This window comes from Mytilus galloprovincialis, chromosome 4 (assembly GCF_965363235.1).
Source record: "Mytilus galloprovincialis chromosome 4, xbMytGall1.hap1.1, whole genome shotgun sequence".
Taxonomy (NCBI): Eukaryota; Metazoa; Mollusca; class Bivalvia; order Mytilida; family Mytilidae; genus Mytilus; species Mytilus galloprovincialis.
This window is the reverse complement of record NC_134841.1, coordinates 79,343,628-79,371,553: the sequence shown is the minus strand read 5'-3', so window position 1 is coordinate 79,371,553 and position 27,926 is coordinate 79,343,628. Positions and strand designations below refer to the sequence as shown.

The window sequence follows — 27,926 nt, the reverse complement described above, 5'->3', positions numbered from 1 at the left end:
CAACTTGTTGATTATCTCCCTTTAAAAGTGAAAAAATTGGGAAGTAAACAGAGAAAATGGCTTTGCAGCCAACATTTACTGTTCGAATTCGTACAGAACAAGAACAAGATATGGATTGGATGGTGCAACCTGATCAGATCACATTTAATCAGGCATTAGTGAGAAAATCAATCTTACAAAAAACAACATGATGATAAATTAGGCTCTCAAACTGTACCACTATTATAGTTATACCATTGTTTACAATGCTTTTCTTTGTAAAATATCAAACTGACTTAACAAATAACACTTTGAATTTTGAGAATATATATATATATATACAACTCGTCTAAACATCAACCCAACAATGTTAGATCTGTAAAATTGCTTTCGCAAATTTTTGGTTCTTCCCTCGCCGGGATTCGAACCCATGCTACTGTGATATCGTGACACCGAATCGCCTGCACTGTAGCCGTCCCGCTAGACCACACGACCACCTGGGCTCTCAAAAAAGAGTTTTCACTGGCCGTGTGTTACCTTTCCTTGTCAGTTTTAATCTAGCGGCGTACTACAGTACATGATATATAAGGCATGAAGATGTTATTGTTACAGATCAGCTAAATTATCTATAGTAAAGGATAACTATAACCCTTTCCTCCATAATGACGCTTTTTGACGCCACCCCCTTTACTCCACAATGACGCCTTTTGATGCCTGTGAAGTGCCTCAGTTAAAACGTCTTGCCTAAGACAAATGAGAATCAGACTTATTAAAAGTTGTATCTAATATAAACAGGTTATTCATGAGAATATCTGACTGGAATTTCATTAATGAAATATTCGTTTTAGCAATGCATTTTAATATTTTAAACCTGATGATTTTTTTTTATTGAAAAAATCCTATGTGAATCAAGTATGTTAAAAAATAATATCCATGGAGTAAAGGGTTAATGACATCCAACAATAAATAGTTTGATATATGTCAATAGTTTGATGATGACAACAACTCAGAAATATTTTAACCAGTAATACATATAATTGCAGAGAAACTGACATGACCTCCCTTTCCAAATATTACACCTAATAAATTCTGAGTTTCTGAGGTCTTAAAAATATATTTTATTTCTTAATGTGTCCCAGCTTAAACTCTGCTGGAAGTTGGTAATCAAACCTGTCATGCAGTGACACCGATCAAGACACTTTTAAAAAGGGGGAAGGGGGACTGATTGCCAATAAAGGGGCCCACTCCAGTCATACATTGTACTTCAGTTTTTCCCTACTAAATCAACCAAACTTTTCCCTAAAAAAAAGTGGGGGGGGGGGGGGGGGGTAAATATGTCTCTGTCATGAACAACTATTGACAAGGGGGTTATATCTGAACTCAAGACATCAAGTTAAAAAGCAAAAAAGAAGGGAACTCTTTCCTAATGTCTAATATATATGTACATGTATACAAATTTAAAGTAATTACAGTTTTAATCTGATTTTTGATTTTGATTTTTTAATAAAAAAAATAAGATATTGCATACATTTTTAAACATTTTTTAAATGTTAATCTGATTTTTGATTTTGATTTTTTAATAAAAAAAATAAGATATTGCATACATTTTTAAACATTTTTTAAATGTATGCAATATTTGGCTTTTTTGTTTTAACTTTTTGTTAGGTTCTATAGGGGATATTATATTTATATACAAAAAACAATGATATATAATATGTACAACATTATCTTATTATATTTGACAGGAAGTGATATCAAGAGTGCTGCCTCAAGCCACAATAACAGCATTTGAATGTATGTAAATATTTAAGTGTGTTTATTTTTTTCTGCCTATGTTATGATTGATATTAGCATCTATGATTTTGAAATTATTACAAAATTAAGAAGAAGTGGTAAGATTGTTAATGAGAATGCTCTCTATCAGAGATCAAAGTGTACATGTTTAAATCAGGGAGCAATATAATACAACTGTGATTCCCTTAAATTTTCAGTGTCCAGTTATTGACGAACAATATATTAATTGGGTATTAGTTATGAGAAATAAAAGAATTTTATAACATTACAACAATATTTTCAATTTTAATGTAAAACTGTGTTAAACTCAGAAATTATATGTATTGTGTTGTGTCTTCATTTCAACATATTTTTTTCTAATTGTTAGTAAAATTAGGTAATAATAAGGTGGACTTTAAGGTGTACATTAACTGCATTGTTTTAACAATGCTTTCTAGTTCACCTAAATAGGTACTAGTGAACAGAAAAAGCATGTGAAAGTTGTGTAATTCCATTGTATAAACAGGGAGAGCAACTGAATTAAGCATTAAAATATATTATTTTTTTTCAGATGAAGATGAAGATGGTGACAGAATTACAGTAAGAAGTGATGAAGAGATGAAGTCTATGTTCCAAACCGTAGGTACATCGGATATTCTAAATTGCTTAATAATTATTTAGAAGAACTCACTGCTTATACAAAGATGAAATCATATCTAAGAGACAAAGATGAAATCAAATCAAAGAGTCAAATTATGTTGATCTTAAACTTCAGTTATTTCTTAGCTTGGAATATTTTTTTTTAAACATGATTATTCAGTGCTTTTTATTGAATAGGCAAATGTATACCTAAGATTGTTTTTGAAAGTTTTATTTTAAACTAAACTTATATGTTACATGTAAGGCACAAAAATGACAATATAATTTAAACAGCTCTGATATTAAGAAAATGTAGATAGTAAACATACTCACCCGGATGTTTTCATAATCTCTATGGAGTTAAATAGTTCAGTGACTTAACTGATATTATACTTAGGGCTTACAATGATGTGCAATTAGGATGATAAACGATCTCTTCCTGTCCATCCATTAATTTTTTTAGCTTCTAAAGAGGTCATAGATTTGTAACTGTCACCTATATTGTCAGTGGTTTTTAGTTAGGATGCATTATATTTTAGGGGAGAGGGGATTAAAGACAGGAAATTGTATTTGTTAAGAATCATTTTGAAATGTTTGGTCTGTAAGAAGGATCTTACATACTTCTTTTTTAGAGAAACAGAATTTATTTCTATCTCCTCTAATGTTCTATAAGCCTACATTAACAGATCTATTTTGCTAAAAAAAAGTTCAACCACCTATTTTATAACCTTTTAACCTTGATTTAGTGTGTCCCTTATTAATATATGGCTTATTTACTCCTATATAAATACATTATGATATTTCCTTCCACACTCTTTCAAATTTCAAACAACAAGCAAAACCTACACCAACACACCTTCAACAATTTGCAAAACCTAGACCTACACACTTTCAACAATGAGCAAAGCTTAACACTATAACTAGCTTTAAATTTTAAAGGATATTATCTTTTGTATAATTACATTTTCTTGCATTTCAGTATTTTAACTTGTTAAGTGATGAAGACTATGCAAGAGGATTATTACCTCCCCTGATTATATACCCTAGAGGTAAGTTAGAAAAAGAATCCACTTATGGATAATAACCTCCCCTTATCATATACCCTAGGGGTAAGTTAGAAAATGATTCATGAGGAGATTATTACCTCTCCTGATTATATACCCTAGAGGTAAGTTAAAAAATGATTCATAAGAGAATTATTACCTCCCCTGATTATATACCCTAGGGGTAAGTTACAAAAATGATTCATAAGAGGATAATTACCTCCCCTGATTATATACCCTAGAGGTAAGTTACAAAAATGATTCATAAGAGAATTATTACCTTTCCTGATTATATACCCCACAGGTAAGTTACAAAAATGATTCATAAGAGAATTATTACCCATCCTGATAATATACCCTAGAGGTAAGTTACAAAAATGATTCATAAGAGAATTATTACCTCTCCTGATTATATACCCTAGAGGTAAGTTACAAAAATGGTTCATAAGAGAATTATTACCTCTCCTGATTATATACCCTAGAGGTAAGTTACAAAAATGATTCATTACCTCCCCTGATCATACACAAGATGTCAGTCAGAAAAATAATTCACAAGAGGATAGTTACCTCCCCTTATCATACCTGAGATGTAAGTTGGAAATATAACTCAGGATAGAGATATTACATCCCCTGATCATACACTTAGAGTTGAGTTAGAAAATGATTCACAAGAGGATTATTACCTCCTCTGATCATGTACCCAGGAGATTAGTTAAAGAATTATTCACAAGAGGATGATTACCTCCCCTGATAATACCCTAGTGAATAATTATCTCCCCTGATCTTATATATATGAAGAGGATTAGTTTAGAAAAATGATCCAAAAGAGCATAATTACCTCTCCTCAGTCCTGATCAAATGTTAGAAAAATAATTCACAAGATTAGTATTACTTCCCCTGATCAAATACCCTAAAAGTAAGTTAAAAAAATAATCTCTCAGGTATATTCTAAGAATGAAAGCCTTTTTTGACAGTAGCATTTAAGAGATAAGTGAGCTGTTTCTAGTTGCTATGGTATCAGGCTCCCAAGTTAAAAACGTACAATATTTGTTAAAAAATTTCTGGGTTTCATCAAAAAGAAAACTGTCTTTTTAACAGTCTTTTTGATCACTGATCTATTTACATTAATAGAAAAAAAAATTTTATGAAGGTTCTGACTATCCAAAACTAAGTACAAATTATTATGCCCCACCTACGATAGTAGAGGGGCATTATGTTTTCTGGTCTGTGCATCTGTTTGTTCGTCCATTCTTCTGTCTGTCCTAATTCAGGTTAAAGTTTTGGTCAAGGTAGTTTTTTTATGAAGTTGATGTCCAATGAACTGGAAATTTAATACACATGTTCCCTATGATATGATCTTTCTAATGTTTATTCCAAATTAGATTTTTTACCCCAATTTCACGGTCCACTAAACATGGAAAATGATAGTGCGAGTGGGGAATCTATGTTCTTTGGACACATTCTTTTTTTTTTTACAACCGCAAAAATTAAAATTGGTACGTTGTCGTCGTCAGCGTCGTCCTAAGACGGATGATTTCTGGATAATAACCATTATCTTTGGATCAGCGACATTAAACTTTAAAAGTAAAGTTATGCTTGATTTATTTATATTTCAGTTGGAAAAACACCACAAAACAGAAACAAGTTTGGTTTAAAGGTAAGTTTTGAAAGCTTATAGATTGATTGATTGGTGTTTTTACACCACTTTCAGCTATATTTCACTATTTTTTAGCAGTCAGTTTTGTATTTGTGGAGGAAGCAAGAGTGCACTATGAAAACCACTAACCTACATTTGGAAAACATACAATCTTAGTCAATTAAGATTGGAGTATATCACACCTGCCACAGGAGTTGACAGGCAAGTGATGATGAAGTTTGACTACTAAGACCACTTAGCAACAGAGGCCCACTGATAGATTGAAATCTTTACAGTATTTAGGGATTTGCTATTAAAATCTTTACCGTATTTAGGGATTTGCTATTAAAATCTTTACCGTATTTAGGGATTTGCTATACTGGTACATTGTAGTTAAAAAGACGGTGTGCAAGCAAAGTGCACTAAAATCATTTTCATAAATGATATTTAATTTATTTTTAAATAAAAAGGAATTTAGAAAAAGGTTTTTATCTTGTTAATTCACTTATTTTCAAATGCCTTCTATACATTTTGTGTCTGTTTATAAAGGACATATCAAAGCAGGATTTACATTTGATTGACAGTACAATAATGTAAAACTGGAGTCTGTGTGGATGTTTATCATCCACCTGGTATCTATACTTAATAGTGTAATACTTTCCTTCTTGTAGGGCCTTGGTGGCTGAGTGTTCTATGTAGTTACTACTGTAATCACTAGCCAGTCAACACTGAGGTTGTGAGTTCGAACCTCGCTCGTGCCGGTGCACTCGACTCCAATCTAAATTGACTAGGATTGTCAGTTTTCCTATCGAAGGTTGTGGTTTTCTGTGGGCACTCAGGCTTCCTCCACCAATAAGAAATGGCCGCTAGGAAATAGTCTAAATGGGGTGCTTAAAAGTGGTGTTAAAACACCAAAAATTAAAATCAAATCCTCCTTGATTCTCTAGATGAAGGAATGATTCAAAATAAAACATGTGTGCACTGTTGTAGTGTCACAGAATAGAAGTTCCTTCATAATATAAGTTCCAAAAGGAAGAAATATTCTGGAATATTATTTCCACAGGAATAAATATTACAATATAAGTTCCTAACAGAATAAATGGTATAGAATATTTGTTCCAACAGGAATAGGTATTATGACATTGTTTATAACAAAGTTTCCAATGGAACTTCTGTTAGGCGGAACAAATATACGTTGACAGTAGATACTTTTCACTGCGATCGGCATATAGTACTGATACAAGAGGTATTGTAGGCACACAATGATCGTTTCAAAAAGCAAAAATTAAAAGATGTCAAAATAAAGTTATTTGTCTTTTTAAATAGTCAGAAATACTGAGCAATAGGGTTTCCACTCATCAAGGGAAATATTGTTTTAGGAAAATAAAACACTGAAAAGAAATCTAATATCATAAAGGAAAGAGTGAAAAAATGTTAACTGATTTACTTGAAAAATGAATTATTGAATTTTTTTCTTGCAGATTAAAACAGATAAACAGTCAATATCCAAATCATCAAAACCTGTACTAATGATTTCAGACATTCAGAAGTAAGTATTATAGAAGGTCTTCCATATTCTGTATCTCCCATAGTCCAGTTATGCACTTGTTCTTAAGAGGAAACAAATTTTGAATTTAAAGAACTAATAATAATCTCATCAAGGATATTTTTTCTAATTTGTTCACAATTTTCACATTTCTCAACCGATTGTGAATAAAATTGTTCTCACTAGTGAAATCTGTTCTCTGCAAACGATTGGTCTATTAGTAAATTTAATGATGATGTCGAATTTCTTTATTTCTTTTGAAATTCCTATTAGACCTTTTCAACAATTGTCTACACCTACAGTTGAGCACGACTACGACAGGTAAGATGTGAGGGGTCGTCTCAAAAATATAAATTGAAAATAATACTATACATCACTAAGAGATTTAATTCTTGAAATTTATTTGAGTGACAATGATAGCCTTCCAACAGAGTAAAATGTCATTTTTAAATTAAGAAGAAAAAAAACAACGATCAACTCATTTTCTGTACGGTGAAAAAAAAAACATAAGAAAACAACAGATAAAAAAAACCAAAAAAAAACCAACAATCTCTGATGAACTAAAAAAAGGAATCAAATTTGAAGGCGAAGCATAATTTCCACTGTGTGAGGCCGTACACAGTATCAACATTTTCAGGACTTGGTTCAGGCGAACAAAACAGGCGACGGGATTTTACTAATCTAATTAGATAAAAAAAAAAAAAAAAAATCCCTTATGCATGGTCATAGACGAAATTTAAAAAGAATCATTAGTAAAAAAAAAATTAAAAGATTATAAAAGCGGCAAAGATTTGTCAAGGAAAAAAGAAACAGCAAAATAATTTCTGACCCATTGACAACAAAATAAAATATAGCAATGACAGTGTAACATATAAAACCAACGATACTTGATCAACACAGACCCCATTTAACTCTATTACTAAGCAATTCCCGCTTCTTGCAAGAAACTCAGAGGTCATTTTCGAGAACAGGGGAATGGCTCTACGATAAAATAGGCAACGTTCTATAGTTACTAGTATGTTGAATTATAAATTCTATACGCACGTATGTACTGCTTAAATGTTGATACATCTCCCCTCATTCAAGAAGAAAATACACCAACTTTAACAAGGTATCTTGATCTTTTCATTCGACCTTTGAAATCAATATGTTTCAACCCCTCCCAAAATTGAAAATGTACATCGGGTAAGGATTAGATCGTTTAAAAAAGTCTCGACTGTGTTAACAAGTGTGAAGTCAGACAGTCCAGTATTAATATTGTTTCAGAAATTTTCAGAAAAACTTTTACAGATACACATTTATTCTTATTGGCATGCGGCATAATCATAAAGTTGAAGAGAAAGCTGATCAGGATGCGGAATGATTGCAGTAATTTTTTAATCAATTCAACGTAAAATGTCGTGTAAATACATGTAATAAGAATATTGTATGATAGAGAAATATTTTTATTTACGTTTTATATTTTTTATATCTTCTGTAGCTGTATATAACCGCCAAACCGAATTTATATATCGTAATGATAATCAGACGTTTTTGTCTATGAGACGACCCCTCCATTTTACCTGTAAACTGTAGGTGTCATTAGTCCGTGTCGAGATTTGTTGAAAAGGTCTATTGTGAAGTCATAAAAAAGACTGACATGTCTGATGACGTCACATATAAAGAACACAACTTCTGCAAATCTTTGAAAAGGAAGGATAGAAATCATTAAAGAAACAGATTCCACAACTATTTCTCATTTATTATGATATTTCTCTGCAGGCGTTAAGCTTTAAATTATTTAAAAATATCAAAATTTAACTGTCATGGAGAAATATTGTAACAGACTTGATGCAGTGGTGGAATCTATATATCTACCATACGCCAAATTTGAAATGACATATAATGTCAGTGTAAGGACTTCCAATAATTATCAAGTGTTTTAATATTTTCAGAAATAACAATCCTAAAAAGAATTGTCAATCAATGGACTGTGGCGACAGTGATACAGGTCGTCCTCCTGGTCAGCCTTTACATCCGGCTTCAGTCACACATTATGATACAGTTCAACCAACTGGACAGTTTTCTCAGCCTACAGAGGTTGGACACCAGCCTTTTAATATCAGACAGAACTTACATCCAACTGAAATGGGCCATAATCCTTCAGGACAAGCCTTGTATCCTGCTGGTATGGGACAAGGCTTACATCCTGCAGAAGTCCGACCTCAACCTACTAATCCAACAGGAATGGAACATAAGCTGATCAGGACATCAAGTGATCTGAGACAGCTGTTAGCTACACAAGTCATTTCAGAAGAAGATCTACAAATTTTAAATTTAATTGGTAAAGGCAATGTAGGCTGTGTCTACAGGTAAATTGATATTTATCACTCATTACTGCCTGTATAATCTGTTTATTTTCTTACAGCTCTTGTTAAGTCAATCGAAATACTTAGTAGATTGACTTTTTAATTCAAACCATTACTTTTATGCCCCACCTACGATAGTAGAGGGGCATTATGTTTTCTGGTCTGTGCGTCCGTCGTACCGTTCGTTCGTCCGTCCGTCTGTCCCGCTTCAGGTTAAAGTTTTTGGTCAAGGTAGTTTTTGATGAAGTTTAAGTCCAATCGACTTCAACCTTAGTACACATGTCCCCTATGATATGATCTTTCTAATTTTAATGCCAAATTAGAGTTTTTACCCCAATTTCACGGTCCACTGAACATGGAAAATGATAGTGCGAGTGGGGCATTCGTGTACTGAGGACACATTCTTGTTTTGGAATGATAAATGATGATTATATGCAATGAAAACAGTGCTAATTTTGGGCCGTTGAAGAAACTGTTCTGCATAATGCCACCTGTCCCTTTCACTGAAAACATGCAGATACTTGTGCCAGTTTTAAGATGATGATATAGATTAGATCAGTACTTTGATTTGAATTTTTTACAAATTCCCTTTCTGGACACTATAGTCATAAAACTTTAAACGGTACTCTTGGTACAAAATTTGAGCTTGAAACACCAAATTCAGTATATATATATTTATGACTGTCTTCATTCTTTTGAAAATTGATCACATCTAAGAATATGAATATACCACACAAAGCAAAATTATATACTAGAACAATCAGATCATAGCAATTAACATGAAATCACCTGGGTGTCAAATAACCGGCGTTTTACGTTTCCGCAATTTGGCACTACGTTTCCGCATTTTTGTATTACTCTTTTCCCCATTTTAATGCCCCACCTACGATAGTAGAGGGCATTATGTTTTCTGGTCTGTGGCTCCGTTCGTCTGTGCGTCCGTTCGTCTGTGCGTCCCTTCAGGTTAAAGTTTTTGGTCAAGGTAGTTTTTGATTAAGTTGAAGTCCAATCAACTTGAAACTTAGTACACATGCTCCTTATGATATGATCTTTCTAATTTTAAATAATAATAAATAATTCACGGTCCACTGAACATAGAAAATGATAGTGCGAGTGGGGCATCCGTGTAATGGGGACACATTCTTGTTTTACATTGATTTTGTTAAAGGTTATTTACGTTCTCGCATTTTTATTTTTAATGTATGCCTCTTCCGTTTGCCAGGTAAAAACGGGGCGTTAATTTTTGTTTACGCCCAGTGACAAATATATGACCAGAGTTCAAAACAGTGTGAAGTGGATGTAAGCAATCATAGGCAACCTTCAGGCCTTCAACAATGACAACTCGATACTGTAAAGTCGTCTAGAAAGGCCTGACATGAAAAGTGTGAAACAATTCAAACTAAAAAACTAAATGTCAAATTATACATAACAAAACATTTTACAAAATATCAAATATGAGTAGAGACATTAACCATCAATAACCACTAAACTACAGGCTCCTGACTTGGGACAGGCACAGTAAAGAATATGACAGGGTTGATATAAAAACAAAGATGTGGTATGATGTCAATGAGACAACTCTGCATAAGAGACCAAATCACACAGAGATTAACAGCTATAGGTCACTGTTCAGCCTTCAACAATAAGCAAAGCCCATACCACATAGTCAGCTATAAAAGGCACCAAAATCACAAATGTAAACATGGTTTAACAAAACAAAAGAGAAAATTTCCAATATCTTCGCTTTATACCAAAGAAATCCAGTTTTGTTATTTTAAATTTGGATAGACAAGATGTCCATTTTGATTATATTCCAGACAAACATTGACGAAATCAAGAAAAAATACTATAATAAAATAAAGTCTTATACATCATTATTACCATTTTTTACAGGTGAAATACAGGTAAAAATGCAGAAATGTAGTATCTATTTTAAAAGGGAGATAAGTCATGCTCAATTTTGTAGACTTATATGAAAGGAAAATTTTATAATAAACACTTGATCAGGTTATCATGAAATGGTAATGAAATCAAAATAGAAACTAAATTTGTAATTCATGAGAGGAAATTGTTTTGTGCCATTATCATTTAAAGTTTATTGCTCAAAATCACGTCTTTAGTTCTGGCTTTTTATCATAGGTATGCTTCTTCATTTCAGAGCATTACACAAACCTACTCAAGCAATAATGGCTGTAAAGGTAAAATATAGTATATTTTTTATTGTTGTTGAGTCATAATTAGTAAATTCAGTGGGATTTTTTTTTTAGATTTAAATGTGATATTTATTAGTGTAATTTGATGAAATAATATCTTTTATATGTGTGTGATGAACTGCCTGAAATTAATATGAACTTTACTCAAAGGAAAGGAAATTTCTGACTTTTAAGTATGGATTCAAAATGAAAAACATGTGTAAGAGAAAGACATTCACAAATATTACATGTTCCTATTTTACATAAGTCATATATGTAAATGATATATTTGTATAGAAGCATTCCTTCCCAACATCTGTTCTTGTTTTGAAGTGGATAGTATTGTTTTTAAGATTTTCTTTACATTTTTTTCATATCTATGTTTCTAGGTAATGCTGCTTGATGTATCAACAGAAGAACAAAGTAGTATATTGTCTGAATTAGATATTTTAAATAAAGTAAGTAGTTAGTAAGATCAGAGTAAACAAACCATGTAAGATCAGAGTAAACAAACCATGATTGAAGTATTTTTTTTTACTGAAGACATGTAAGATAAAGCAATATGCTACTAAGAAGTTTAGTACATATGGATATGAACTTTACAGATATTGACCAGAGCTTCACAATATTTTTACAATATGTAACGAAGATAACTATCAATCTTCTCCAGAAAACTTATCCTGTGAAAATGATGTCAAATCAGTCACTTTGGAGAATAAGTCTAAATATTAATTTATTTTAGACTTTAATTTGATGAAGTTGTTTGCAGTGGCAGATTTAGAGGGTTTTTCAGGGGGCCCCCCTTTTTTCTGAGAAAAATTTGGTTGGTTATATAGGGAATCACTAAAGCATGACAGGAACGGGCCCTCTCTTAGGCAGTCAGTGGGCCCCCACTTATGAAAATTTCTGGATACGCCACTGGTTTGTCCTTCAAAATTTTACAAATTACTTGCAAACACTTTTTATGAAACAAGGAGATGTGGTACTGATTGCCAATAAGAAAACTATTTATATCCACCATAATTTGAATGACTTGGATGTAAGCATTTATAGATCACTGTACAACCTTCATCACTGAGTAAAACCCTTATCAAACTGTTTTTGTTTGTTTACACAATGTCTATGATGTCCAAAATATCTGACTGAAAAAGGTTCAAGTTTGAGAGGGAATAAAAACAAACATAACTGGTTTATTCATCCTGATTTCATATATAATTATATCCATTTCTTTCTGTTTCAGTGTAATTCCCCTGTGATAATTGGCTTTTATAAAGCTTTCTTTGTTGAAAACAGAATTTCTATTTGTACAGAATTTATGGATGGTATGTATATTAGAAGAACTATAACATTCACAATTTATTTTTTTATATACAGGCATTAGTCTTTGATTTTATGGTCTGACATTGCCTAACTGGCAATGAAAAATTCCCTGGACTGCACAGATATATTTCTTTTTACTTTTAATTTCAAAATCAGATAGCTATTCTTTGTATTACCAATATAGTGCTATTTGGGAATTTGAATAACATATTTTGATGTGACATCTTGTAGTTTTGGTACAGAATTCTTTTATATGTCATATTATGGATTTATATAGAAAAATGAATTGATTCCTGTGCATATATTAGGGAACTTTTACAATATGTTTTATTTTTTCAGGTGGATCTTTAGATAAGTATGGTCTGATTCCTGAGCATATATTAGGGAGAATGGCTGTATCTATGGTAGAAGGTTTATGTTACATGTGGGCTTTAAAAATTCTACACAGAGGTAACTAATGTAATGATAGAGAATAGTTGTTGCTTATTGTATATCTCCCTGTCCGATTTATAAGAGGTATGGGTTGAATGATTTATTGGACAGCAAACCTTGCATTACAAGGTCATCAAATATAAACATCTACTGGTAACAAGTTGGTACTTATGGATAGTTGAACATTGATGTTCAATGACAAGCTCTTAATCATCCTTATTCAAAAGTTACAGAGGAATTCAATAGATATGTAAATTATCTAATACAAACTCTAACAAGTTCTTAGAGGCATAATGTCAACTACTTATTAAATTCCTGACTTGAATATAAAAAAGAAGATGTGGTATGATTGTCGATGAGACAACTCTCCCTAAGAGATAAATGACACAGAAATAAACAACTATAGGTCACTGTATAGCCTTCACAATGAGCAAACCCTGTTCTGCATAGTCAGCTATAAAAGGATAGGAAATGACAAATGTAAAACAATTCAAACGAGAAAACTAACTGCTTAATTAATGTACACAAAAAATGAACGAAAAATTACTATGCAACACAGCAACAAACAACAACCACTAGTATACTGAATTACAGGCTCCTGACTTGGGACAGGCTCATACATATGATACTGGATGTTGCCGGGTTAAACTATCCCCCAAATTTTGGACAGTGTTGTAACAGAACAATATAAGAACTAACTATAAAGATCAGTTGAAAAAGGCTTAACTCATCAGATGGATACAAATATAAATACATCTAACTAAAACACAAAGCAGGCACATATTTTGGAACACAGTAAATCTGCCTGATTTTAACTCAATTATTGAATGGATTTAGTTTAATAGGTACCTATTGGCCACATAACAGGAGTCAATAAATATATTATTGTTTTGAAAATTTCTATCAAAATTGTGTAAATTATTCCAATCAATACTAATTTAATATGTTAAAATGAACTATTAATTCTTCACAGTTCTATAAAATCTTCTGTTTGATATATGATAAATGATTAAATGGGTGTGTTTGTTTTACAGATATAAAACCTTCAAATGTTCTAGTCAATACCCAGGGTCAGGTCAAACTTTGTGATTTTGGTGTCAGTGTGCAGGTAATAATTCTAAACAAATTGAAATATGATATGAGAGAACAACAAAACAACACATGATGAGACCAAATAAAGAATGTATTTAATTACAATTCAATAGATAAAAAACGCATGTTTATTATAACGGGACTGTTTAATTTTTGGCAAATTAAAGGTTTTGAGTCAGATTCTGCTGTTCCCTGAACATGAAAATGTGATAGTGAAGATGGGGCCTGCATGATGTCTAATGATAAAAGTAGAACGATAGTATTCACATAATTTTTTTAGCTTTTTTTACAGTGACTTGACTGTTAGTGTTGCTCTCCACCAATTGCAACTTATTCAAAATTCTGACCAAATTGCAATTTGTTTTATAAAATCAAATTGTTCAACTGGTCAGAAATTTGAACTTACTGCTGTAGAAAACCACAGCCAAGTCATGAAAGTGCAAGGTGATTAAATAAAACATACTTACAATCCTATAAGACTTTTATTTTTTATCTTTATTCTCATGACTTTAACTTCATTTTAATGATATTGTGACAAAATTAGTCTATCAGTTTGTATAGGTATATTATAACCATTTCCATGCTGAAGGAACTGTTATTATTTTGAATTGCTATAAAAATGTCCAAACTAAGCTTTTATATAGTTTTTCTTTCTAAAGGTATTCTATATTCATTAGAATCAGACATTATGTGAATTAAAACATTTCGTATTCAGTAAAATATGTGTAAAATTGCAATATGTTTGTAGGAAGTGTCCATGGGGAGATAATAATTTTTCTTTCAAAGAGTCTTTCTTCAAAAGAATAATATTGTCTCCCCATGGAAACTTATCAATAGCATATGGTTATTTCACACATATTTTACTGAATATATGATGTTTTATTTAAAATGATATCTGATTCTTATGAATATAGAATACTTTAAAAAAGAAAAACTATACGAAAGCTTAGTTTGGAAATTGTTATAGCAATTCAAAATAATAAGAGTTCCTTCAGCATGGAAATGACTATAATATACCTATATAAACTAATAGAATAATTTTGTCACAATATCATTAAAGTGGAGTTAAAGTCTTATAGGATTGTAAGTATGTTTTATTTTATCACCTTGCACTTTCACATTTTGGCTGAACAATTTGTTCAATATTCTGACCAGTTGAACAATTTGGTTTAATAAAACAAATTGCAATTTGGTCAAAATTTTGAATGAGTTGCTTTTGGTGGAGAGCAACACTAACAGTCAAGTTACTGTAAAACATATTCTAAAACCCTTTCTTGTTAAATCATGAATATAATTACATTTTCTCAGAAGATAGTTTGATGAAACTGATATATAATTAGTTTTCTTCTGATTAACTGTCATTAAAAAGTTAAATGCTTATTTGTGGACCTCCATGTATTCTTGTACAACATAACCTTTAAACTTAATCTTTTCAAACAATTAAGATCACAGACTTTTGAATTGGTATTTGGCTAACATCTAAGAGATATTGCAAAGACTTGTTAGTTTTGAAACAAAAAACTGTATCTGTATAGGCTTAAATGTCTTCCTGCAAACTGGTACCTTGTGAAACAAAACTTAAAATAATGCATCTCAGCTTGTCAGTCTAGTACAAGTCAGGGTATATTCATACTGCATTTACATGTTATTGAGTTGAATATGCATGTAATATTTTAAGCTGAACCACAGGCGGCCATCAAACAATCATTTTTTTTTTAATTTTTGTCTGAACAAATACATCTAGTATCTATTTGATAAAAACTTTATTGTCCAGTTACATTATAAAGTAATATTTAAAAGAAATATAATATTCATTGATATATTTTGTAATTTCAGCTTGTAAAATCAATAGCTAAAACCTATATAGGAACCAATGCATATATGGCTGTAAGTTTATTTGATAAGATATCTCACACTAAAAATCAAACATGTATTGAATACTATTTAACATTTAAAAATGAAACTGGTTTGAAAAATCATGAAATACAATGTATCTATTTTATATTGGTATGACGTTGGTGTCGTCGTCGTCCGAAGATATTTGGTTTTCGCACTTTAACTTTAGTATAAGCTAATAGAAATCTATGAAATTTAAACACAAGGTTTATGACAATAAAAGGAAGGTTGGGATTGATTTTGGAAGTTTTGGTCCCAACAGTTAAGGAAGTAGGAGCCAAAAAGGGGTCCAATAAGCATTTTTCTTGGTTTTTGCACAATAACTGTAGTATAAGTAAATAGAAATCTATGAAATTATAACACAAGGTTTATGACCACAAAAGGAAATTTTGGATTGATTTTGGGAGTTTTGGTACCAGCAGTTTAGGAATTAGGGGCTAAAAAAGGGCCCAAATAAGCATTTTTTTTTTTTTTTTCACACAATAACTGTAGTATAAGTAAATAGAAATCTATGAAATTTAAACACAAGGTTTATGACCACAAAAGGAAGGTTGGTATTGATTTTTAATAGGAGTTTTGGTCCCAACAGTTTAGAAATAAGGGGCCAAAAGGGTCCAAAATTAAACTTTGTTTGATTTCATCAAAAATTGAACTATGGGGGTTCTTTGATATGCCGAATCAACCGTGTATTTAGATTCTTAATTTTTGGTCCCGTTTTTAAATTGGTCTACATTAAGGTCCAAAGGGTCCAAAATTAAACTTAGTTTGATTTTAACAAAAATTGAATTTTTGGGGTTCTTTGATATGCTGAATCTAAACATGTACTTATTTTTTTTTATTATGGGCCCAGTTTTCAAGTTGGTAAAAATTGGGGTTCAAAATTGAACTATGTTTGATTTCAACAAAAATTGAATATATGGGGTTCTTCGATATGCTGAATCTCACCATGTATTTAGATTTATGATATTTGGGCTTGGCTATCAAATTGGTCCACAGTGAGGTCTAAAGGGTCCAAAATAAAACTTTATTTAATTTCATCAAAAATTAAATTCTTGGGGTTCTTTGATATGCTGAATCTAACCATGTATTTAGGTTTTGGATATTGGAATACCACAAAGGGATGGTAAGAATTGCGTTTGGGAGTTATGGCTCAAACCGTTACGGAATAAGGTGCAAAATAGGGGGGAAAAGGGTTTCCAGGTTAATGGACAATTACTTGTTCTAAACATAATTTAAAAGCAGTGTAAGGTTGGTAATTGAAACTGATTTGACTATCTCACATAAACTGCTTTTAAATTATGTATATTGGAAATTTGCCAAAAGCTTTATTTTAATAAATTCCATTGGAAATTTGCCAATAACTTTAGTTTAATGAACTTCATTGGAAATTTGCCAATATGAAATGTTGCTGGTGAAGCTTTTTTGTTTATCTAACCTAAACTGCTTTTAAAGTATGTATTTTGGAAATTTGCCAATAACTTTAGTTTAATGGTCATTGGAAATTTGCCAATATTAAATGTTGCTGATGAAGCTTTTTTGTTTATTTTTAGCCATGATTATTTAGATTTGGGGGTGTTCAATTTTTCAGATTTCAGAAATAAAAAGAAAATTTCTTCAAACGTTTTTTTTTTTTGAGAGGATTAATATTCAACAGCAAAGTGAATTGCTCAAAAGCAAAAAAAAAATGTCTAAGTTTATTAGACCACATTCATTCTGTGTCAGAAACCTATGCTGTGTCAACTATTTAATCACAATCCAAATTCAGAGCTGAATCCAGCTTGAATGTTGTGTCCATACTTGCCCCATTCGTTCAGGGTTCGACCACTGCAGTCGTATAAAGCTGCACCCTGCAGAGCATCTGGTTACCTTTGATGTTAATTTTAGATAATTTAATTTCTAAAAACACAGTTTCCCATATTGAAACATCACTATTTCTGTTTTATGTTATTTAGAAACAGCAGGACTTGTCTTCCCTTGAAGACTTAAACACATTTATATCTTGCATACTGATGGCAATTGTTAGAGTTGACAATTAAGAAGAAAGTGCATTTTTGGACTTGTGACTGTGCCATCATTAAAGTGACATTAAAAAGAAGAAAAAAAAAAAAGACTAATTCTAGAAAATATTCGATAATCAAAAAAGAGCTAATGCATTGCTCAAAATATAATTTGCCAGTGAATAGATTAATTTGAGATGCAATTGTATATAAACCTTTTTTGAGTTGTGCATAATTTTATTACAATGTATCAAGTAGTTACAGTTTACAAAATGTTTTGCCTTCCACTGAATTTTCCTCTTATTAATTGACTGTATTAGGTACCTATGAAAAATGCATATTGTAAACCAAAACTGCAAAGTTTTATGAATGTTTATAAATTTGACATTTGATTGTACTAATTAGAGATAGTTTAAAAAGCCTTTAATTTAAGGGCAAATTTGGCTCTAAATTGTACCTTCACCTTTATCTGTATGGTTTAATATCAATGTACTTTTAGCCAGAGAGAATAAGAGGAGAGGTATATAGCCATCCTGCAGAAGTATGGAGCTTTGGTATAACTTTGTTTGAGGTATGTCCTAGTAAACAGGGCTTTCCATTGAAGCCGGTAGCCGGCGGAAATCCGCCGCTTACGGTGGCTTCAAGTGCCGGCTACTTCACTGACAAAAATATAAATTCAAAAAGAAAAAAATATCTTTTTCAAATGTTTACAGGCAGCCGAGTCGCGGTCACGATAAACAAGGAGTTTACCTTGGGCTAAATATAGTTCACATGAATTCAGGTCACTGATTGGTTGTCTTTTTAAAGTCAGAATGCATCGTTTCTTTTCAAAGATAACAAGAGAGACGTTCCGGTGGTCATTGAACGATAACAATAGAGACGTTCCGATGGTCATTAACGCGTTGGCTTTTTTTTGGCTTTTGAAACGTGAAGACAATCAGATAGAATGACAATCTTATGTTATGGAATATTATTAGTCAAATTAAAGAAAGTGTAGTAGATCATATTGTTCAGAATCTGGAAAACAGTATCTTTTGAAGTTCATTTTTCAAAGCCCACGTGGTGTTCAGAAAATCAAGGTCAAAAACGAAAGTAGAATATTGTCGACTCGACCTCAAATAAATAACATTTTCTAATGATTTATGTATCCTACTTATTGAACAGTTTACAAAAAAAAAAAAGAAAATCAGAGGATATATCAATTTTCTGTCAACGCTTGAGAAATATTTATGATTTAAATACGCGTAACAGTCTTTAGAGAGAAAAGGGGGGTCATTTGTTTACAAATGCACGTAGTTATGCAAAATAAATCAATCAAGATTTCTACCAAACCGGATGATTATTTAAATAAAACTCCTTTAAAAGTAAATGAATTTTAAGCATAAGGTAATGAAAATAAAAAAACTAACTTAAAAAAAAATGAAATTTCTTGGAGTTTTTTTTTTTCTTTCTTTAATTTCATACATCATGTGTACATAAATAATGGTCATTTGAAAGATGAAATTAGGTGCCAGGAGATTGCGAGAATGCAGGATTTTGCTCTATTTATGCCAGAGCTTCTGGGGCCTTGAGCGGCCCCCAGACCCCCTGCCGTAAGGCACAAAGCTTACAGCTTGGTGGGCGTCCGGCTTCGCCGAACGCATGTTACAGCCGCCTATAATTTTAATTGAGCCTTTTACTTCAATTTCAATGGAAAGCCCTGAGTAAAAAGTAGCTTTGGTATATTATTTTTTCCTTAAATATTAAATGACAGACCATTATAAAGAATCAGTAATGGTGAAAAATTGGTCTCTCAACCACTCAAAATATTGTCATCTAACATGGGCATAACTAAAATTGAGACTGGAAATGGGGAATATGTCAAAGAGACGCCAACCAGACCAAATAGTAAAAAAACAGCAGAAGAATTTCAATGGGTCTTCAACACAGCGAGAAAATCCTGTATATATTTAATTATAGAAATGTGTAATTATTTACTCTTAATGACATATTTTGCTTTTAATACTTCCCAATTTTTACAGAAATTTTAGTATTGAGTTGTTATTTTATTTAGAATTTATATCTTTTTGCAGCTTGTTCAAGGAAGATTTCCATATGACAATGTAAGGGTTGAGTATATTTAGATAGTATCTAAGATAATAAATCATAATTAAAGAGTCAGAGAGAGAATTAAACTAAAATACATACTACTGATCCTGAATATAATCAGAAGCTATCTATCCATGTTCATCCAACATCATGTTGTTTTGCTGACTCCCAGAATCATAATTGAAAACTTCTACAGTGATTGAATGAGCATTCAAACTTGGATTTAACAACATTTATTAGATAGATTAAATATTATCGCTATTTTGTGCTTTTTTCCTTTGATCTTTTTTTGTGATAATTTTCATATCATTCTACTCGCTTGAGATGGAAAATTATCGCTAGAAACTAAGCATGCACGTGGCGTTGCTATCGAAATTGACATGAAATTGACACGAAATTGATATGAAATTGACAATGTTGTCATAGGTAAAATAGTGATAAAAAGATTATCATTGTTCATCTCAACTCGATTGCCTTTCTCGGTTTCGCCGTCCCGGCTCAAGCGAGAAAAGCAATCTCGTTGAGATGATCACCGATAATCTATAAATATCTATAATACTAGAATAACAAGGATCCAAAAACAAGCAGCATTGCTCATTTTAATCAGTCTAAAAAAAAGATCAGACATTTATTTGTTGAAATATAGATTTGATTGTTTGGAAAAAAAGATTTTCAATTTGAATCTTCATTTTCAACATTCTCTTTGTGTAAAATTAGTGGGAGACTAAATAATAAACCCATTTCACTGTAATTTCAGAAAGTGGGATGATTATAAAGAGGCAGTTAAGCTAGGGCCTGCTTAAGTATGAGACAGGGAATTTGAAGGGGACACTTGATGTTGAATACTTGTCATTTTGATAATAAGATTAACTTTAGTTTCTAAATGTGAATATAAAGAGCTGTCTGTATAATTTAATAGGTTGTAAATTATTTCTCTAAATTTATATTTTAATTCATTTATAAAACCTTAAATTCTGTTTCAGATGGCTGTCTACAATTCAGTAAGTATTTTTCTTTTTCTTTCACTTTTGAAAGTAACAGTTGAATGGGTAGTTTCTTTTAATTTAGCTTTAAAGAATAAAGATGTGTGCAATATGCATTTAATATATGTTATTCTAATTTAAAGACAATGAAGTGTTAAGCTTGAATATCAGTTTGTGATTGTTTTATTTAAAAATTTCTACGATTAATTTCACAAGACTGCCTTTACAATACTCTGCATTAAATATGAATGAACAGTTGTGTTTTCATCTGACTTCTTATCATGCATAGTTCTTTCAATATTTTTCAGTAAAAAGCAATAATATTTTGTGATAAATCTTCTTATTTTCAGCCTATGGCATTACTAAACAGAATAACTAGTGAAGTAAGTACAAAATGTACATTTCCTACTTTTTATTTGTCCTAATTATGCCCCTTTTTTGGACCAAGAATGCATTCAGGTTTACCCTTGTCCGTTTGTACATACCTTAATACCTTTCTGAAATTTTTGTTTCTGTTTTCTATGTTAAGTTTGCCTCAACCAAATGTTATGAATCTTATTTACAATGCTTAATACCATTTTACATCGATCACATACAAATTTTGGTGGTTTTACTTTTACCGTTATTGAGTTATATGTTCCTTTCTAAATACCAAACATGCTGAATTTGATGTTTCCACTCTCTAACTTTACTAGCCTCAACCAAATGGTATTAAACTCAATACTTATCACCACCTAAGACAAATTAAAACAATGATTTTAGTCATTATCAATGAAATAGCATAGAATTCTTTTAAAGATCTTTCACATGAAATTACAGTTCTTCTGCAGGAAGCAACATAAAAGCCTGCAATAAAATTGTTATTTTTGAATGGATGGTGATTTCTTTGTAAAACTTTGTGTTGTGAAACATCATTGCTTGGTCAGATGGACAAAATGTTGATATGCTACTTCTTTATATCAATCTCAAAATTATTTCTACAATACTTTGACTTTCAGGAATACTAAATGCTCATGATGCTTTAAAAAGGCTGTGATTATTTTTATATAATTGCTTAACACAAACTAAGCAATGTTTAGTCTAACATAACTTTGTGATTTTTTAAGACGATGATATTTTTTTCAGCCAACTCCAAGACTTCCTGAAAATGAATATTCACCTGATTTCATTGATTTTGTATCAAGATGGTAAGTTTTAAACATGATATTTGTATTCTTATTTTATTGTTGGAGGCCATTTGAAAATATTAGCAACCTTTTTTAAAAATAGAAACCTGAGTTGACCAGTCCTAACTTATTATGATCAGTCATTTAATTCTTGGATATTCCAAAACACATTAATGGTGACTAACAATTCAGATTTGTCCAACTAAATATACTGTAAATTCAGAAATTATTGCATGCATTTATTATTGCGATTTTGTCATTTTAGACTTACATGCGATTTTAATTTTTACGATTTTGAAGAAAAATCCTGTTTAATTTTTATAAAATATTTCAAAATGCAAGTTTAAATTTTTGCATTTACAACTCTGTCGCATTTTTCGCAATAATAAAAACCTTGCAATAATTTCTGAATGTACAGTATTTAAGTTATTTGTTTATTATTAAGGTTACTGGTTCATTGCAGTGTTCCAAACATTTCCATTTTCATGATTATCACATATGTCAAAAAGTGAACTTAAGGGGCTCGAGGGTGTAAATCATTTTTTTTTTTGAAATATAGGATTTCGGTATATTTTTCTATAAATGAACTTTATCATATACTTAATAAAAAAATGAAATGAAAATTGGAGTCACCGTTCATTTAAACTCACAATCTGCCTCCGAAAGAAGCATACATTTTTGTTAATGTCCTTTTTATACGACCGCAAAAATTAAAAAAATTTTGGTCGTATATTGGTATGATGTTGGCGTCGTCGTCGTCGTCCGAATACTTTTAGTTTTCGCACTCTAACTTTAGTAAAAGTGAATAGAAATCTATGAAATTTTAACACAAGGTTTATGATCACAAAAGGAAGGTTGGGATTGATTTTGGGAGTTTTGGTCCCAACATTTTAGGAATTAGGGGCCAAAAAGGGCCAAAATAAGCATGTTCTTGGTTTTCGCACTATAACTTTAGTTTAAGTAAATAAAAATTTATGAAATTTTGACACAAGGTTTATGACCACAAAAGGAAGGTTGGGATTGATTTTGGGAGTTTTGGTTCCAATAGTTTAGGAATTAGAGGCCAAAAAAGGGCCCAAATAAGCATTATTCTTGGTTTTCGCACAATAACTTTAGTATAAGTATATAGAAATCAATGAAACTTAAACACAAGCTTTATGACCACAAAAGGAAAGTTGGGATTGATTTTGGGAGTTGAGGTCTGAACAGTTTAGGAATTAGGGGCCAAAAAGGGGCCCAAGTAAGCATTATTCTTGGTTTTCGCACCATAACTTTAGTATAAGTAAATAGAAATCTAAACACAAGGTTTATGACCACTTAAGGAAGGTTGGGTTTGATTTTTTGAGTTTTGGTCCCAACAGTTTAGGAATAAGGGGCCCAAAGGGTCCAAAATTAAACTTTGTTTGATTTCATCAAAAATTGAACAATTGGGGTTCTTTGATATGCCGAATCTAACTGTGTATGTAGATTCTTAATTTTTGGTCCCGTTTTCAAATTGGTCTACATTAAGGTCCAAAGGGTCCAAAATTAAACTTAGTTTGATTTTAACAAAAATTGAATCCTTGGGGTTCTTTGATATGCTGAATCAAAAATGTACTTAGATTTTTGATTATTGGCCCAGTTTTCAAGTTGGTCCAAATCGGGGTCCAAAATTAAACTTTGTTTGATTTCATCAAAAATTGAATAATTGGGGTTCTTTGATATGCCAAATCTAACTGTGTATGTAGATTCTTAATGTTTAGTCCCGTTTTCAAATTGGTCTACATTAAAGTCCAAAGGGTCCAAAATTAAACTAAGTTTGATTTTAACAAAAATTGAATTCTTGGGCTTTTTTGATATGCTGAATCTAAACATGTACTTAGATTTTTGATTATGGGCCCAGTTTTCAAGTTGGTTCAAATCAGGATCCAAAATTATTACATTAAGTATTGTGCAATAGCAAGAAATTTTCAATTGCACAGTATTGCGCAATAGCAAGAAATATAGGAATTTTCAATTGATTGGAGTTATCTTTCTTTGTCCAGAATAGTAGTTGAATCAACTTCTTAAATCATTGTTTTATACAATATACAATGTATATTCACTTTTACTACCAACTGATAAATTAAAACAATCTTTACCATTCAGTGATAACAAGCACCTTTTGTTACATTTTAATATTTTATGATGTATTTAAATGAGTAGTTATTGTTGCAACTCCTTTAGAAATTTGAATTGAGATTAGTTTTGGAAAAAGGGAAAGGGGGATGTGAAAAAAAAGGGGGGGGGTAAATTTTTCTCATTTCAGATTTCATAATTAAAAAGAAAATTTCTTCAAACATTTTTTTGAGAGGATTAATATTCAACAGCATAGTGAATTGCTCAAAGGCAAAAAAAATATTTTAAGTTCATTAGACCACATTCATTCTGTGTCCGAAACCTATGCTGTGTCCACTATTTAATCACAATCCAAATTTAGAGCTGAATCCAGCTTGAATGTTGTGTCCATACTTGCCCCAACCGTTCAGGGTTCAACCTCTACGGTCGTATAAAGCTGCGCCCTGCAGAGCATCTGGTTTTCTGTTGAACTAATAGGAAAAATAGAGGTAATATCCAAATAAAAAAAGAACTAAATTACAGAAATCGCTTAAGTTTTACAATTATTTAGTTTTTGAAAGCTTGTTAGGAAATAACTGTAAAAAAATATAGGTCAACGATGAGTTAAAAAATATATTTCAATTTTAATGCCAAAAAATGGTATTTTTTGCACCAAAGGGAGATAATGTGGAGCTTTTTCAATGATATAAACATTTCAAAAAAGTTATCTGGGGCCAAACCGAATAGTTTTTTTTTGTTAATTTATGTACCATATCATAAAGCAATAACTAATAGTATTATAATAAAAATTTGTAATGAAAAAACAAATGTTTAATTTTTTGCTGAAATTTTTGTACCTGCGAGCCTCCTTAAACACAACACAACAAAAACCATGGGATATATGATGAAAGAATCAATATAAATTTTGTAGGGATGAAGATACTGTCACTGGAAGCGATTAGACATTACGTCTTGCATATATCGTTGATTTATATAACAGTATTCAATATATACTGATGCTGGTACCCTAAATGAAGAAAATCTATGAAATCCAGGGGTGGATTCAGCTCATTTTAAAAAGGGGGTTCCAACATATGTCCCTATTCAAATGCATTGATCGGCTAAAAAAGGGGGGTTCAAACCCCCGGAACCCCTTCTGGATCTGCCACTGAAATAATAAAAATTGTGATGGTAGGGGTGATTTGATTAGGCAGGACAAAAAACTATCAAAAATGTTGGTCCCAATCAATGAACTACTCTAGTTCCAAATGAGTAATTTTTTGTTTTATTTTTCAAACAGTATGCAGCCAATTCCAAGTCACAGATTAAAAATGGAAGAATTGTCTGTAAGTATTGACCATATTGGATTTTAGTCATCAATATTGGGAAAATTATATTATCTGTTTCTATTCAAACTTAAACCTCATTAATGTACATGATATGAGTAAGTTTATATTAAAATCGTAATTTATAGTTATTGTATATTTTATATAAGAGGAAATCTAAGTAATTGTATTTGTATTTGAAGATGTCCCACAAATTTATATGGTGATTATATCAGTTGTACCACTAAGAACACACACATATTGTTTGTGCTATGCTCATTTTCATTCCAAATTTGAAAAAGCATAAACGCTAAGATTGATATCAACCAAAATTTGAAAATGATACATATAAAAGGATTTTTTGGGATGTCATTTTATAATAAAATTTCTTTACAATTTTAAATAAACATTCCAAAAACTTTTAAAGTAATTGATGTATCCTTACTCAAATAACTCAATATTCATTGTTTCATTTATATTGAAAATTAACCAAACGCTGACTTCAAAAGTTTAATGAGTTTTACAAAAACATAATATGTCTTATTTTGAAACAAATCATTAAACAACTGAACACTGGAGGAGAGTAAATATCTTTGATTTGGTTTTATGTTGTGTTGGTGCACAAAATAGATATATGAAAAATATAATGAAAATTCAGAGTAAAGGAATTTCAGGTTCTCATGTTAGGATTTTTAATGTTTCTGAATGTGTAGTAAGAAAGGAAATGCAATGTAACACATCACTTATTGAGTCTTGTAAAATTTTATTAACTATTCTTTATGTGAATGCAATTAAAGCTACACATGCCATATTTATATGAAAGAACTCTTTTTTCCAGCTTCACAGTTTTATACAAAGACACAATGATGGAAACCTAGCTGTAACAGCTGCCTGGATACAAGCCAATCTTGTCCAAAGACAATCTATATCATAGCATATTATATGTATTGTTTATAAACTATACAAAAGCCCAAAAGCTGTGATAGAAGCATTATGTAAACCAGTCAAGGAAACCTAAAGTCATGTTGACATAATTTTCCTCTGTTATTTGTTGGATCACCTGTGTTGATCCACGATTTATATTTTGCCAAGTGCCTTGAGTAAGTCAAGATAAAAAAAAAAAGTGAATGGTCAATTGTTGCAATATTTTCCCTGAAAAAATAGACCAGTATATGCAGACACCAATGATGATCTATTTATCTGTATTGGCTACAAAAGTAAGGGTCACGTTTTCGTGTGTTGGTGTTATTCTTTTTATAAAGATAACAAGATGGGGTTTGATTGCCAATGAGACAAATTTTCACCAGAGACCAAATGACATAGTAGTTATCAACTATAACTCTTTGTCTCAATATCTCTCAGTCTTGTACCAGGTGAAAGATTCTGGTTTCAGGGGCAGTTTACTTTGAAGTTGTGGTCACTTCAACTTGAAATTTAGTACATCATGTACACGTGTTCATCATATAGTAAACTTTCAAAAATATTTTCTAAATTAGGGTTTTGATCCCGATTTCAAGATTCCTATTATTTATAATTTCACTGAACATGGAAAAATAGTACAAGAAGGGTATTGTTTCCTGTGGAATGTTATTTTTGTGTTGATTATGCCATGGTGTACATTTATTACTGCAGATTCTTTATTAATCATGGGTACCAAATTTCATTGATTTTGTGGGTAAAGATGAACCACCATTTTCAACGTTTTTATCATAGTACAATTTCTATAGGCTTTTGTGCAGACTTTGGCAAAACCAATAAATCAAATGTCAACGAAGATACAATTTTTCCTCATTCCATGAAAATTGTACCCACAAAAATACATCAATCCACAGTATTACCTTATAAAAGATGCAGATTTTGTATTTAATTGAACACGATATATTGCATATAGCCTGACCTAAAAGTATTTAGTATGTATTGACAACAAGAATATGTCATAAATTATTTTTTGAACCAGCTTTATGGTGATTTTAGGGGTCAATTTTACACAATTCTTTAAATAAATCTTTGGACAGATTTATGAAAATAAGAACATTTTGTATATTACGATATATAAATATAAGATGTTGTATGATTGTTTTTTTAATAACATACATGTACATGAACTTTGCTGATGATTACTTATGTGTTTTATTTGGTGCAGACTGGACCTGGTTTTACAGGATTTTTTATATGAATGTATGTTTTTTTGTAAGAATGACTGAATCTTACTTTTGATAGTGTTGTTGATATAATGGTATGTTGAATATGTGATAGATAGATACTGCAATTATATGCCTGGATTTGTAGTGCATTTATACATTATTGTTTATGTGTACGTTTAAATGAGTGAGACTTAATCCTACTTATGAAATAAAAAAAATAAATATATATATATGCAGAACATTTTCGGTTT

The 27,926-nt window shown here is 31.1% G+C and overlaps 1 protein-coding gene across 1 annotated transcript; it reads left to right on the top strand.

Annotated features, from left to right (window-relative positions):
• Positions 1 to 27,897, top strand: LOC143073061 (dual specificity mitogen-activated protein kinase kinase 5-like). The gene is made up of 20 exons (XM_076248304.1): positions 1 to 158; positions 1,725 to 1,773; positions 2,324 to 2,391; positions 3,371 to 3,440; positions 5,051 to 5,091; positions 6,552 to 6,619; positions 8,551 to 8,967; positions 11,123 to 11,162; positions 11,546 to 11,614; positions 12,397 to 12,478; positions 12,816 to 12,926; positions 13,943 to 14,016; positions 15,837 to 15,887; positions 18,393 to 18,464; positions 19,966 to 19,995; positions 20,965 to 20,982; positions 21,315 to 21,347; positions 22,090 to 22,151; positions 25,507 to 25,552; positions 26,370 to 27,897. The coding sequence occupies exons 1-20, from the start codon at positions 57 to 59 to the stop codon at positions 26,463 to 26,465; spliced, it is 1,599 nt and encodes a 532-aa protein (XP_076104419.1). The 5' UTR covers positions 1 to 56; the 3' UTR covers positions 26,466 to 27,897.
• The last annotated feature ends 29 nt before the right edge of the window (positions 27,898 to 27,926 follow it).

What these genes read in the sequence shown, in the direction of transcription:
- LOC143073061 (XM_076248304.1), top strand. Translation starts at nt 57, where the DNA reads ATGGCTTTGCAGCCAACATTTACTGTTCGAATTCGTACAGAACAAGAA. An exon ending in CACAATAACAGCATTTGAAT is followed by an intron (nt 1,774 to 2,323) that starts GTATGTAAATAT and finishes ATTTTTTTTCAG; the next exon opens with ATGAAGATGAAGATGGTGAC. An exon ending in CCTGATTATATACCCTAGAG is followed by an intron (nt 3,441 to 5,050) that starts GTAAGTTAGAAA and finishes TTTATATTTCAG; the next exon opens with TTGGAAAAACACCACAAAAC.